The sequence below is a fragment of the Paramormyrops kingsleyae genome, chromosome 24, assembly GCF_048594095.1.
Source record: "Paramormyrops kingsleyae isolate MSU_618 chromosome 24, PKINGS_0.4, whole genome shotgun sequence".
Classification (NCBI taxonomy): domain Eukaryota; kingdom Metazoa; phylum Chordata; class Actinopteri; order Osteoglossiformes; family Mormyridae; genus Paramormyrops; species Paramormyrops kingsleyae.
In genome coordinates, this window is record NC_132820.1 from 6,323,820 (window position 1) to 6,336,783 (window position 12,964).

General features: G+C 42.8%; 1 protein-coding gene across 2 annotated transcripts in view; it reads left to right on the plus strand.

Annotated features, from left to right (window-relative positions):
- Nucleotides 1-731: 731 nt before the first annotated feature.
- The window catches only part of LOC111857342 (gamma-aminobutyric acid receptor subunit beta-2), a 56,012-nt gene continuing 43,779 nt past the window's right edge, over nucleotides 732-12,964 (plus strand). Inside the window, exons 1-3 of one of the 2 annotated variants that reach the window (XM_072706555.1) lie at nucleotides 732-999; nucleotides 1,107-1,198; nucleotides 1,935-2,002. In XM_072706555.1, coding sequence (XP_072562656.1) covers nucleotides 917-999; nucleotides 1,107-1,198; nucleotides 1,935-2,002 — 243 coding nt within the window. In that variant the 5' untranslated portion in view covers nucleotides 732-916. The remainder of the gene's footprint in view (nucleotides 1,000-1,106; nucleotides 1,199-1,934; nucleotides 2,003-12,964) is intronic. The other variant, XM_072706554.1, reaches the window with a different exon arrangement.

Here is a 12,964-nt window from a genome sequence, read left to right on the forward strand (position 1 = left end):
CTGCCAAAGGCGCCAGCCTACATGCCCCCCCCCCCCCCCCCCCAGAAGAGCACAGAAGCATCACATTCTCTTCTTGCAGAGGTTTTCTAAGCGTATTGCACGTTAGCATCATTGCATAATAAAGATTAAAAAAAACAGCTGTTAGTTTGGCATTTAATAACAGTCAGCAAAAAGAACTGAATATACATGCATGAGAAAGTAATATGTTGCGTTATTTCCCCAGTAATTTCCGATTGTAGCACTCATTAACCCCCCCCCCCCTCCCCCCCCGCACCGCCCCCACCCCCAACATCACCACACATGCGAGCAGCTGACACGGTGAAACCCATTCCTCTTAAACCCAGGCAAGACCACCTTAAACCCATGTTAAAATTCAAAGCAAGGCATCCGGCCCCCCAAGCATGCACCAGCATACTGTAATGAATCAGGCTCCCGCATCGGCTGTTGTTTGCTGGTAACAGCAAGGAAAAGTTTGACTGCTTGTTTGTCTGTCTGTTTGTTTGCTTGTTTGATATTTCCTGGCCACGGGTTACTATTAATGATAATATGTGACCGCGAGAGGTAAATTAAGTGAAATGTAAAAACAGTAAACACCAGTTTCAAAATAATTTCGTACGGGAATTTTTTCGATCTAAAGCGTTATATGTTTCTGATGTATCAGCTTGCAGATGTATCAGTTCTGTTTTCTGCCCTTCTTTTGTATTTTGGACGCCTGTGATCCGCTCGGTCCATGCTTCGCTTTCCCCTTTAAATTTTCCCCCAGCCTGGGAAATTGCTCTACCACCAACATCAGCAGCCGCTGCTCCTTGATGTTGTGGTAGCGTGTGCGCATGCGCTCCACATTGGAATTACGGCACTGGCAAGAATAAGTTGGACCTCGTCTGTCTTCACTGAAATCCAAAATCATATCAAAACTATGGCGATGCTGAGAATTAGAAAAAGAAGCTATTTCGGCATTTGGACTTTTCCTTTAATTGTGGCCGTTGTTTGTGCGCAGAGGTGAGTGATTAGATTATTCGTACTTTCTCCGCGTGCATGTACTATATATCACTTGTAAATGGTCATAGAAACATCTTTAACTAAGAATGCATCTCCCTTTCTTCTAGTGTCAATGACCCTAGCAATATGTCACTCGTCAAAGAAACTGTGGATAGACTGTTGAAAGGATATGACATTCGCTTGAGGCCAGATTTTGGAGGTAAATCAACCCATTTAATAGAGACACTTATTTAATGCAATGGTGTTTTATTTATAAGCATGCGTGGCTATTTCTTGAATTTTGTGAATCGCCAGATGCAAGAGCTCATTTTAAAGTGAAGTGCACGTTGCTTCCGACCGTGAAGGTAGCGGGCCAGGCTTTTCGATAACGTACAATGTTCATTTTATAGAGACATCGTCTTTGTATGCTGTTTTAATGCGTAGTTTACGACGATGGCATTTTAAAACTTGTACCGATTTAATATGAAATTCAACTTTTGCAATACACCGATTATCTTTGAGTCCATAACGTGCATCTGTCTGTTACTGTATGCGAAAATACACTTTGATCATCTTTTACGGTCAGGTTGTAAATGTCCATTGCAATTTTAAGGATGTTAATGTCAGTGGTTTTAACATGCGAAAGCAAAATATCTATATAGCCTACATAGTTTCTATGAAAGGGAGAAAGTAGTTTTCCATAGTGTTATCATTCTTATTTTATTAGAAAGGTCGTGTAGTATTTTAGAAATCAACAATTGCATTCACAACCAGACGTTAACTCACCGGTGTAGTGGATATTTATTACCTGGATGCGGATGAGATACAGATTATTGGCTAATGCACGGCGTATGGGGTGTTTCATATCGGACACGCATGCAGTAAATGTAGCGAATTTTTAATAAATGAACAAGTTATTAACGTATTTTTTTGCCAACCCTTTTGTTGGTTTCCAGGTCCCCCGGTGGGAGTAGGAATGAATATAGACATTGCGAGCATAGACATGGTATCCGAAGTCAATATGGTAAGTGCACCATTCAGTTATCTTTACCTCGCCAGTCCTCCCTTCGGTACAATTTCCGGCATCATCTGAAATGTATTGATCACGCAGATACAAACATAAACGGGATACACTGTCTCCCCCCCCCTCCCCCCCACTCATTATCTGTATTGGACGGTGCACCGTTAATTCATCGGTAAGGACTGGCCGGGGTAGACAGGGCTCGTCTCCTTGAAACGTCTTACGCCGGGCTGTTGAATCACTGGCAAAGTGGCATGTACTTGATCGTATTTGATTCTATTGCGATTTATTACGAAGAAAAAGCAATACCCATGGAAATACGATGCCCTTCAAAAACAATTACACGGCTAACGTGTATACTACGTTTGTGTGTGTGTGTGTGTGTGTGTGTGTGTGTGTGTGTGTGTGTTGTTTTCCTCGTACTCGTAACACATTGCTTTTCTGGTCGTGCATACCGGCAGTCTCCTATGTTTCATAATGGGGCTTTCTTGAAGGTCAATTCATAGTGTTAAGTCAATCCTATGAAATAGTACAACACATTGCACATTTTATTGCGTTAATTTCAAAGGGCGGGCCATCGTACGGCGCTCACGTTAGAACGGCGGACTGCCAGTGTTACACTTGCGGGAACATATGTTTCAATGACGCCGCACTTCAGTGTGCTTCACAGTGGCCAAACTTTTGCCTCATGCAACAGCTTCCCCTAGTGGTAGTTATAGAAAACGCAATTAACCATTGATCTCCCTAAAAACGGATCGAATAATCAACATTCACACGTCAAAATGTGCATGTGCTGAGCCTTAAAGTGGGTGAATGCACCAAAATCCAAATGAATTGGAGGCCTTTTTTAGGTTTTACTCCTTATTTTTGTAGCTTTGTTTACTTATTAAGTGGATTTAGTGGGTATTTGCAGTCTAATCATTTAATGCAATTGTTCTGTGGTCTATAGTAAATGCATTATTTTCCACGATCAAAATTTTGCATTCAAATCTAATTATAGGAAGGGATTTTGAAGGATTTTATAACGGAATTTAGTTGGAATGCTTCAAGCCTTTTGAAAACTGAACTATTGACCTAAAATAATACAACAGTTTAAGAATTTGTCTCTCACCAGGCATCTTTTTCATCCACTTAATTATTTTGTATCCTGGTGTTTGATATGTCTACATGCTGTACTTGTGTATGCAAAATACCGAGAAATAATGTTGCTGCAGTAAGTTATATCTATTGCTTATTATTGATAATTGATTTTTAATAAGACTTCAAGGCTGTATAGCTATTATAATTGCTATGATTGTTGCCATGACTACTGATTGTTTTCATATTTCTTTTTTGTTTAATGTAAAAGCCCATTGATCATATTAATTCCATTTTGTAGTTTTTAGTATTTGCCACACAAGACACCTAAAACAGTTGTTGCTCGTGGCATGAATTGTTCAGTGTAATGAACATTTGTACTTTGTGACATTCAGGAGAAACTATGTCCAGCCTCTCTTTCCTGTAAACCATACTGAAAGTCTGGATACAAACCTAAATGCTTTTAATGTTTAGCCTCTTAATGACGGACTTGTCTTTGTGTTTGGTCCATCCTGCTGGGTTATTGTTTAAAGATAATGACATCGCCGTCAACACTCTGAATATACGACCTCAGCTCTTTATTCTGTAATCCCAGATTGCAGGAAACACTCATACAATCTCTCATTGGTCCATATCTGTTCTTTTTTATTTTCATTCCTGAACACAGACCCAGCATCTGCAGTCTTCGTGCACTGAGTAGTACAGCTGACACATTTGTACGCGACTAATGACGAATTTTCAAAGCAACCCATATGCAGCGAGTTAACGAGTGTTGTACAGTTCAGAATAAATCCATGATCAGCTCTTGCAATGTTTTCCATGAGTGCTGATTGTCTTGTATTACTATATTACTTTGCAATAATTTTAGCTGTTACAGAGAGCTCTATAATTCACTAACAGACTAGGCCCTACCACAAAGTGTTAAACCACTCTCAGACACGGTTCCCTGTGATTGGAATACATATGAAATTCCCAACAGGCCTGCTGAAAATGCGATCTTACGATGTATATACTCGCAGCCGCTTTCCACGTCGGCTCAGTGATTCCTTGGATCCTGAATTCTCTTTTCGGAACTTCAGTTGCTAGTGGAACTCGATGACTTTCCCAAGCTTAAGTGAGGGACACCGGTAACCGCTAAAGAAGGAGTATCCTTTGATCTGTGACCCTGCAGTCTCTGTGTTAAGATTAAAGTAGGGTTCTTCTTTACATCTGTACCGCATCTCTATAGACAGATGAGCAGACTCTGCACTGAACCCCAACCATTGTGGTGACCTTGGCAAACAAGTGTCTGTCCTCCAGTTTTGGCTCCGCCTTATGTGTTTTGCCTCTGTCCATGGTGGTTCTCTTTGCCTCTAACCGTGTAAACTCACTGGATCCATGTGGTGATTCTCTTTGCCTCCAAACGGGGAAAATTAATGGATCCATGTGGTGGTTCTCTTTGCCTCCAACTGTGTAAACTCACTGGATCCATGTGGTGATTCTCTTTGCCTCCAACCGTGTAACCTCACTGGATCCATGTGGTGGTTCTCTTTGCCTCCAACCGTGTAACCTCACTGGATCCATGTGGTGGTTCTCTTTGCCTCCAACCGTGTAACCTCACTGGATCCATGTGGTGGTTCTTTTTGCCTCCAACCGTGTAAACTCACTGGATCTAGTTAGATGTCGAGCAGCTTGGTTTATGGAAAGCAGAGGAGCTTTAGGTTAGACGACCACTTTGTTTACTGAAACCTGTTCAATCCTCATGCCCCATTTTGAAAAGGCATTTTGAAAGATGTTCTTTGTGCTGGAAATATTTTGCACAAAAAAAAAAAAACTCTTAGGGCTATGCGAGTGCCTGGGATATATCTGCCCGACGCGTATGTGAGCCTGACCTCACATCACAGCCTGCTATTTTGGGGGGGGCAGGTATCTAAGTGCTGCTGGAGGTTAGGTCATTCTCTTCGGATGTTTTGGTGGGTGAGTAACAGAATGTGACTAACATAATGGGAGGAGAGCAAAGGGCAGCATGTGATTTTGGTTTTGATATCCAGACATTTGTGATTGTTTCTGTCACCCTGTCTTTTGCTTCTGTCTCTTTATGTGGTTGCGTGTGCATTCCGAGTTTGGGTGATAAGCATTCAAGACCAACTAATACAGAACAGCCAGTGTGGAACAACCAATATGGTTAATTGGAAAGTGTGTGGTCCAAGGTCTGTGCCATGGGGTATTTTTTAGGAAGCTCTTCTTGTGTAAAACATTTCATGCAAAAAATAAATAAACAAGATGCTCTGAGAGCCTATCTTAAGGGAACCAGCCGTTCATTGTATGTAGAATCAGCATCATTAACCACAACTGAAAGATCCACTGAAAAAATACTGGTCTGCAATTTAAGTTAAGACGTACAGATTTTATATTTCCACCAGAAAACATCCAGCTCGCTTCAGGCTTTGACCCATTAATACAGCTCCACATGCACTAAAGTGATTACAGGTGCTATATTGAAAGTAGAAAAACATTCATAGAACTAACAAACTCCTGTCAGGACAAGAGTCTGTCTTTGCATATCTCTTGGATGTGACTTTTTAAATCACTTTTAAAAAATGGAATTCATCATGAAACAAGAGCGATTAACGTTACCCTCCATCTAGACTCTTCAATTGTTATCTATGTAATTAATCTTCGACAGTGAGCTTTTAAGAACATCTGTACACTCGAGAGATACAGTAGAATAGAAATTGGGCTTATTTTCTCCTAGCTTCTTGAAGGTGACTGAACCCCAGCACTGGAGCAGCGTTTATTAAGGTACTGAATCTAAACTTACAATTCTTCCCAGCCTGATGTTATCACATAGCATTTAGCCTTTTCTTCTTTAAATGCATCTGCCATTTTACTGTATATAATGGAACTAGGCCTCTCCAAAGATTACTGGATAAGCAAGCAGAATCCGCAGTCTCAGAGACGCAGAAACGCAGATGCAGTCTTTCGTTTTCAGCCAGGCTTTGCCAAGGAATGGCATTCAGATTTGGTTCAGATACCGTCTCAGCTTTCTTGTGCATTTTTTTCTTTAAACGTGGTCCTACATTCTGGTAAATATTGCAGCTAACATATGTTTTGTTTGTCAGCTGCAAAGTGGGATCTGGGTTCTGTTTATAGATGTGGTCGGTATTAGTGAAAATGTAATATCTTTTTGAGTGATATATTCATTTTCTAGAGTTATAATTCTCCAATAGAAAATAAGCTCAAATGGATTCAGGCTGTAGTGCCTTTTTATCATCCCTTCCCATTGGCCTTTGAGGTTTTTCATAAAAGCACCTGTCTCCGTTAATACCTTCTCGTATCATGTTGGATTGCCGCTGTTTTGTATGATTGGCATATTAGAAAATAAAATCAAAAACAAACCTGAAATTGTTGCATTTACCAAGAATTTTATCAAACAGTCATAAATAAACCCCCAAAATCTGTCTTTGGTTAAGCTGTGAAAGAGTTTTTATGTCCAGAATTATGGCCATAAAAAGCAATACATTGGGGCAATTTGCAGAAACTTTTTGATGGCTGCATAAGTACAGTGTGAACGCTGCATCGTTACTGATCTTCAAACTGCAACGAAATACTAGACAAAATCTATATAGCATTCTGCTGGAAAGATACACCTTAATGTTGTTGTTTTAGTCTGCTCTTAAAACAACGCCAATCTAATAGCACAGACCAACCGAAGAAGCATTTAGAAAAAAGTGGTTTAAGGATCATTTGTCTGGTATATGTGCTGTAGCGTGAGCTACAAACATCTACGTTAAAAGGTTTCCATCTCCTCACAGCCGTTAAAGCTCAGCTTCTTTGGGTGACCTCACATATCTGTGGTCTTGGGTTCGATTCCTGCCCCACCTCCTGTGTTCTTTGCTGCCTGGGATAGGCGCAATTTCAACTCGGGGGCTCTTTTAACTCCATCCCACCCACCCTGCCCCCCGGAGAAAACATAATAGGCCAGATCCTGGAAACGAAGCCGCATGTCGTCAGCCTTCAATAAATTCAGTATCATCGGCCCACGTGCTCTGAATCGAGCGTGAACGTCACATGAGGATGGGTATCTACTTGAGCATGTTCAGACACCTACTGTGTGCCACCCCCCCCCCCTTCATTGTTTTCCCCGCCCGGTGATAACAGTGACAGCTGACAATCAATCCAGTTGGAAGGATATATAGTCTTTTATGAGACCTGTGTAAGTTCCTGGTTCGAAACCAGCGCAGGGAGCCTGACAGCGGCGAATGCCGTGTGCTGCATCGTGACGATCAGTTTGCATCTGGAGAATGGGCCTGGCATCCCACTGAGTGCCTGCCCGGGACAGGGCCTGCTGGGTGGCCGCGGGAGCCAAAGGCTGAAGTCACCTTTAAGGCAAGACCCATTAATTTCTGCCCAAAGTATGTGACATCTGCCCTTCCTGTGGCCCAAGGAATAGATTATACCTCCTGTGTGGCTCCTCCATACGTTTTCATGGCTCTGTTGTGATGGGTGTGGTGGGACTCAGTGGGTCAGGATGCCATGTTTGTGACCAGATGGTCATTGGTTCCAATCCCACTATCGTCTGAGTAATGTCACTGTTGGAGCATAACCCTCCAATTAGTCTTGCGACTGGCTAATTTGCTGTCTCAAAAGTAGGTTGCTCTGGATGCAGGTGCTGAATAAGTAAACATGCAAAGACGCGGGAAGGTGATGAGGGAAGGTGAAGGGTTAAATCAGACCGCTACAACCAACCAAGGCCAATAATTTGTAGCCTGCCGTTGCTGTCGGTACTTTTACCGTGACGGGCTGTCTGTTGATTTTTAAACGAGGGGCTGCTTCACCTGAGAGCTTTTGGCTTGGCGCTTTGAGTTTCCGCAGCACCTCCAGGTCCTCGCTTTTACTTCCAAAGCACGTTTTCCCAGCAAGTTAGGCAGAAGCGGAGAGACCTGAGAGAAATGGTACAAAATGCTGAAGCACCTTTCCCGTCGCGCGAAGTGAAGCGCTCCGTGCCGGGGGGAGAGATCACATGACCGCCTCCATTATACAAAACACTCTCAACATCAGGAGGCTCCGAGTCAGTCTGTGGCGGCAATTAATGTCAAGTAGTAATGTCTGAGCTTCTTTTCCCTTGTTTCATTTTAGCCGCTTTGATTCAATGTGGGGAAAATATAATATACCTTTGCAGCACTGTACGTGCTTTCATCATCTCAGCTAATGAGACAATATCAGTGTGTTCATTTCGAGAGGCAATTATCCCGGGACGGCACCGTCGTGTTGGCAGATGAAGTTTCCATTTTAACATTCATGGATTCATCAATCGAAAGTTACGGCGACTTTTAAGGCACCCGGAAAGTGCCTCGTTCGTCTTTCACGCTGTCGGAGGCTTGTTTGTCTAGGGTCCTTCCTTTTCTCGGGTAATCAGAGAAGCCCTTGATGTCTTAGTCTTCCTGTCTCCGGCGGTCCCGATTGGATACAAATAAAGCCTACATAAATCATTTTCTCTGACATAAACAAGGGATCCCCCCGCAATCCCAAACAGCAGAAGTGCTTGGAAGATGTATGGATGGAAGAGCGATGAATTATTATTATAACGAGTAAAATTTAAGTTTATTTTAGTCTGTAATTGTTTTTATTTTAGAACTCGGTAACCGAGTGTTGTAAGGAAGCTGATTTCTGATGAGAATGGGTTCAGCTCTGGGTACAGGGTTCCGTTGAGGTCAATATTTTGCAAGAAACGCAGGGCACAAAACCTAAGTTGCCCTGGATGAGGTGCCAGTCCAATGGAGGTTCCACTTATGTTTCAGGGGCAATCAAAAGATGCCAGTTTGCCTACCTGTATGTCTTTGGTCTGCAGGGTGACATGCTAAAATTCTACCGACACAGGAAGTGGGACTGAATTCCCCAGCCCTGCCGATATGAAGGACAGGTGCAACCTACGCAGGCTGTCCCACCCTTTTGATCTGAGTGATTAAAAATTTAAATCAACCCCGTGGTACAGAAGTTACTAGAGAGCCCAGAGGATTTGCACACGGCGACGTCGTTGGGAAGTCATGACCCACACCCTCCAGTAAATCACCCAACCCTCAGCTGGGGGAACATTCCGGGTCAATTACTGATGATACGCAATCATCTGCAATCACCGCTAACGAGCGGTTCTGAGTTTAATTAAACAAAGTTGGCTGTAAAACGACACGTCGACAGCGAGCAGAAGACAAGGGCCTCTTTAGTACCTGAATCGTAAGTACCCCACTGATAGGCTCAGCGGCGTTGTAAAACACTGATTGGGTATCTGGTAGCTCAAGCGTCCAATCAGCTGGTTGGCTGGGTGGTGGGGAGCAGGACCGAATGAAACCTAAATGGTTCCCCCTCAATTTTATGAATGTTAACTGATGGCTTGGGGATTAACAGACATGAAAGCCTGCTGCTATCTAGTCTACAATGACAACGTTTGCCATCCATAAGCCGATCTTTCGAGTTTAGGGAAGGCGCATGAAATTAGCTCATATCTATAGAGGGGATGTCCTACAAACGGGGCCAAGCTTTAATGGGAAACAAGCAGGTTTTTTTTAGCACTCCTATATTCAAATGCTGCACTGATTTTACTCTTTACACATTATCTGGAACCTGGTGGTTCACAGGTAGTAAATACGACATATTCTTACGCGAGACGCTAACACGTGGAATATAAATGTAGGTTCCTGGATGTATTTTGGAGCATTTACATTATTTTCACGGATGAATGGGATTGTGTTGGAAGTAAGAAAACAAGCTGCAGGATGCAGTCATACTGCCTGTCCGCTAAGGCCATTAGCCATCAAGGATTTACTCAATATCTTGGCTTCACTTTAGCTATTTCAAATTCCACTCTTGATCTTGTCTGCCATTAGTGGTGTGTTCGCTCTTCTTTTATTGCTTTTTTGTTCTTAAGCCCTGTCATTGTGAGCCTCTAGCTCAGGTTTGGGGACGTATACAGGGGCGGGGCCACAGGGGCATTGGCCCCAACTGAAAGCTGATTGGGCACAAGATTGCCCTTTCCCCTGTCACTCACCGATTGGAAACATATCATTGGCTAATGATGGGTTGCCGCCCACCAGACAAATTATGCCCCTCATCTAGAATCGATCCTGCTTCAGCTGCTCTCTGGTCCACTTCTTGTTCGTCACTTTGGTCAAAAGCACCTGATAAATAAATATAATTGTAATTCTGCTTGCCGCACTCTCTCCGTCTTTCCTTTTCTGGTCTTGAAAGGTCTTTGATCAGAGGGACTGTAAACAGTCGTGGATCCCCAGCACTGAAATTAAGTTCACTCCAATTTCCTGCCACGGATTTTAATTAAACATTCAGCAATGCCTTTTCATTTCCATCAAACGAATATCTTTTAATGAGTCATAATACATTTTTGCATGGGCCCTGTACCACTGCCGAATTCTCCCTATTAATTCAAATGGCCTGCAACTCCAATAATGCTTACCCATTAAATGCCTGATTTGTGTACTATTTGCATTAGCACTATTAAACATATTGAGATCCAAGCAGAGCCCGATGATGCTTCAATTACCATCTGGAACCATCTGGTACTTCCTCTAGGGTTCCAACCTAAATGCAGAGAGACGCACGGTTCTCTCTCAGGTACTTCCAGGAATGGGTAATATTTCAAATATGTATCTTAAGTTTTGTAATTTGCATTTTCAATACATGAATATTCACAGCTCGATTTCAATGCATTATTTCGTATTCATACTTGTAATTTCATATTCATAATTTACATGAATATACATCAACAGCCCAGTGTTTACAATGTATTTTTGTGGTTTGGTTTACTTTTATAACATATGTTTGTTATCAGTTTTACTTCCATAGTTCTTGGCAAGGGTATTTTACATTTGCAATGAATTTACCTCTCTGTGTGTTCATTTTCCATTTATTTATTATTTTCTTAATATTAATATTTTGTTATGTGTTATGCAACCTCAACAACCACTCTGTTAATAAAAATGTAATGCTTCTCTCTCTCTTTTCACTCTGGGAAAACTGAAAATTACTTAAGTATCAGAGGGACTTGGGCTCCAGGTTCGATTTGGGCCTGATGTTCTAGATCTTCTGACCTCTGATCCTTCACAAGCACGGTAAACATCAAAAGAAAAATTCAGGAAACGGAACCTAATTAATGTTTCCTATTGCAAATAGCAAACCGAAAAAAACGCCCCAAAATAGACTTGTGTTGTTGGTTCAGTGTTCAAGCCAGTAAGTAAATGGGAATATGTGTTTTACGCCCCTGCTGCTGAGTCACTTCCTGTAAAAGTTCAGCCTCTTTCTCTATTTTAAAGAAATGCGCTCAGACGTGGAATAGAGATACTGAAGCACAGCTGGCTGCGTCGTAGCGTGATATGTAGCCGGCTATCTTCAAATAACTTACCACCAGCGCCGAAAGTTAATTGGAAATATTATTTTGCATAAACTTTTGTAATAAAGTTGTCTTTCAAAAAGGGCTAATTTGCAGATGCGTAGCCACGCAGTAAAACAACGTGTTTGACCACAACCTCCCCCCGCCCCCCCAAAAATTACTGATCAGACACATAGCCAGGTAAAACAAAAATTGCTCACAAAAGTTTGCTTAAAAGTTTGAACCCCTCTCAAAAGATTTCTTCAGCTCCCTCTCCCACGATCAGCAGTATTTGCATCAGGACTATCTCTGACTTAACCGCATGGAAATCATCGCTTAAATAATATCTGTCTGAAATATCATAGAGAAAACAACATAATAACTGCAATTTATGGATTTACAGGTTTTTAGTTTCTCCTGAGCATCGTTTATATGGAAATCTGTCCCTTAATATCACCCACCACTGCTAATCTTAAAGGATTTGGCACGCGGCTGACATTTTTAGGTGCATAAAGGTGTTTATGTTTTTCTCATGTAGAATGAAAACAGATGAAGGTCTGCGCCTGTATTTTGTGTGTCACGGTGCAGAACATGATAAGAGAGTGTAGAGCAGGTTGGACGGGGGTGTCCAGGTGGCAGAGGGGCTGCACGGCTTATTCTTGTACCTTGACACATAATACCGCTGCAAATGCGGGATGTTGCTGAGGAGACCTTATGGCATTTTGCAAAGTAAATTGTTCTTTGATGGATTGTCCCGGTGCGCGCTCACGCTCGTCTAAAGAGTCACATAAATACCTGCGCGCCCGGGGCCGAGGTAGCGTCGACGATGTCACCGGTATTGACAGTGTGTCGTAACTTAGCTCATTACGTCGCTGTTTCTCGGTTCGTGTCCCCTCGGGGCAGTTAATAACGATACCGGTGTTTGCGGCTGGAAGAGGCCGGTTTTCCGCGGATAGAAGAGCGCGGACTCCAGCGCCGCACCCAACGCGGCCGCGCCCCGGCGCGCTCCCGAATGCGCGCCACGCTGCGCATTGATAATCTCCCACCTGTCCTCTCTCCGCGCCCGATAATGGCACAGCCTGCGCTGCGAAACGGATTAGGCGGGGTGACAAACGAAAGTGGGTTAATCGGCATCGGCGCTACTCTCCGTGCTCCAGAAAGCTCGCCTTTTTATTTTTTTATTTATAATTATTTTTATTTTTCACACCGTTTGCGTCGCGCTTGTTGGAGTGCCCGGTTAGTGTTTAACCATTCACCAGGCCGGGGTGGGGTTGTCATGCGCCAGACCTCCTCACTTAACCGCCCGCTGTGCGTCTCCCCTTCTTTCAGTAATAATAATAATAATAATAATAATAATAATAATAATAATAAGAAGAAGAAGAAGCACCATCCATCCATCCATCTACAACTTATATGGGGGGAGGGGGCATGAAGTCTATCCCACAGGGGTGTAGGCGGGATTTAGGTCTGGAAAATCAGCTCCCCCACTCGCCTCAGGCGAGTAATTTAAATGGAGGGGAGAACAAAAA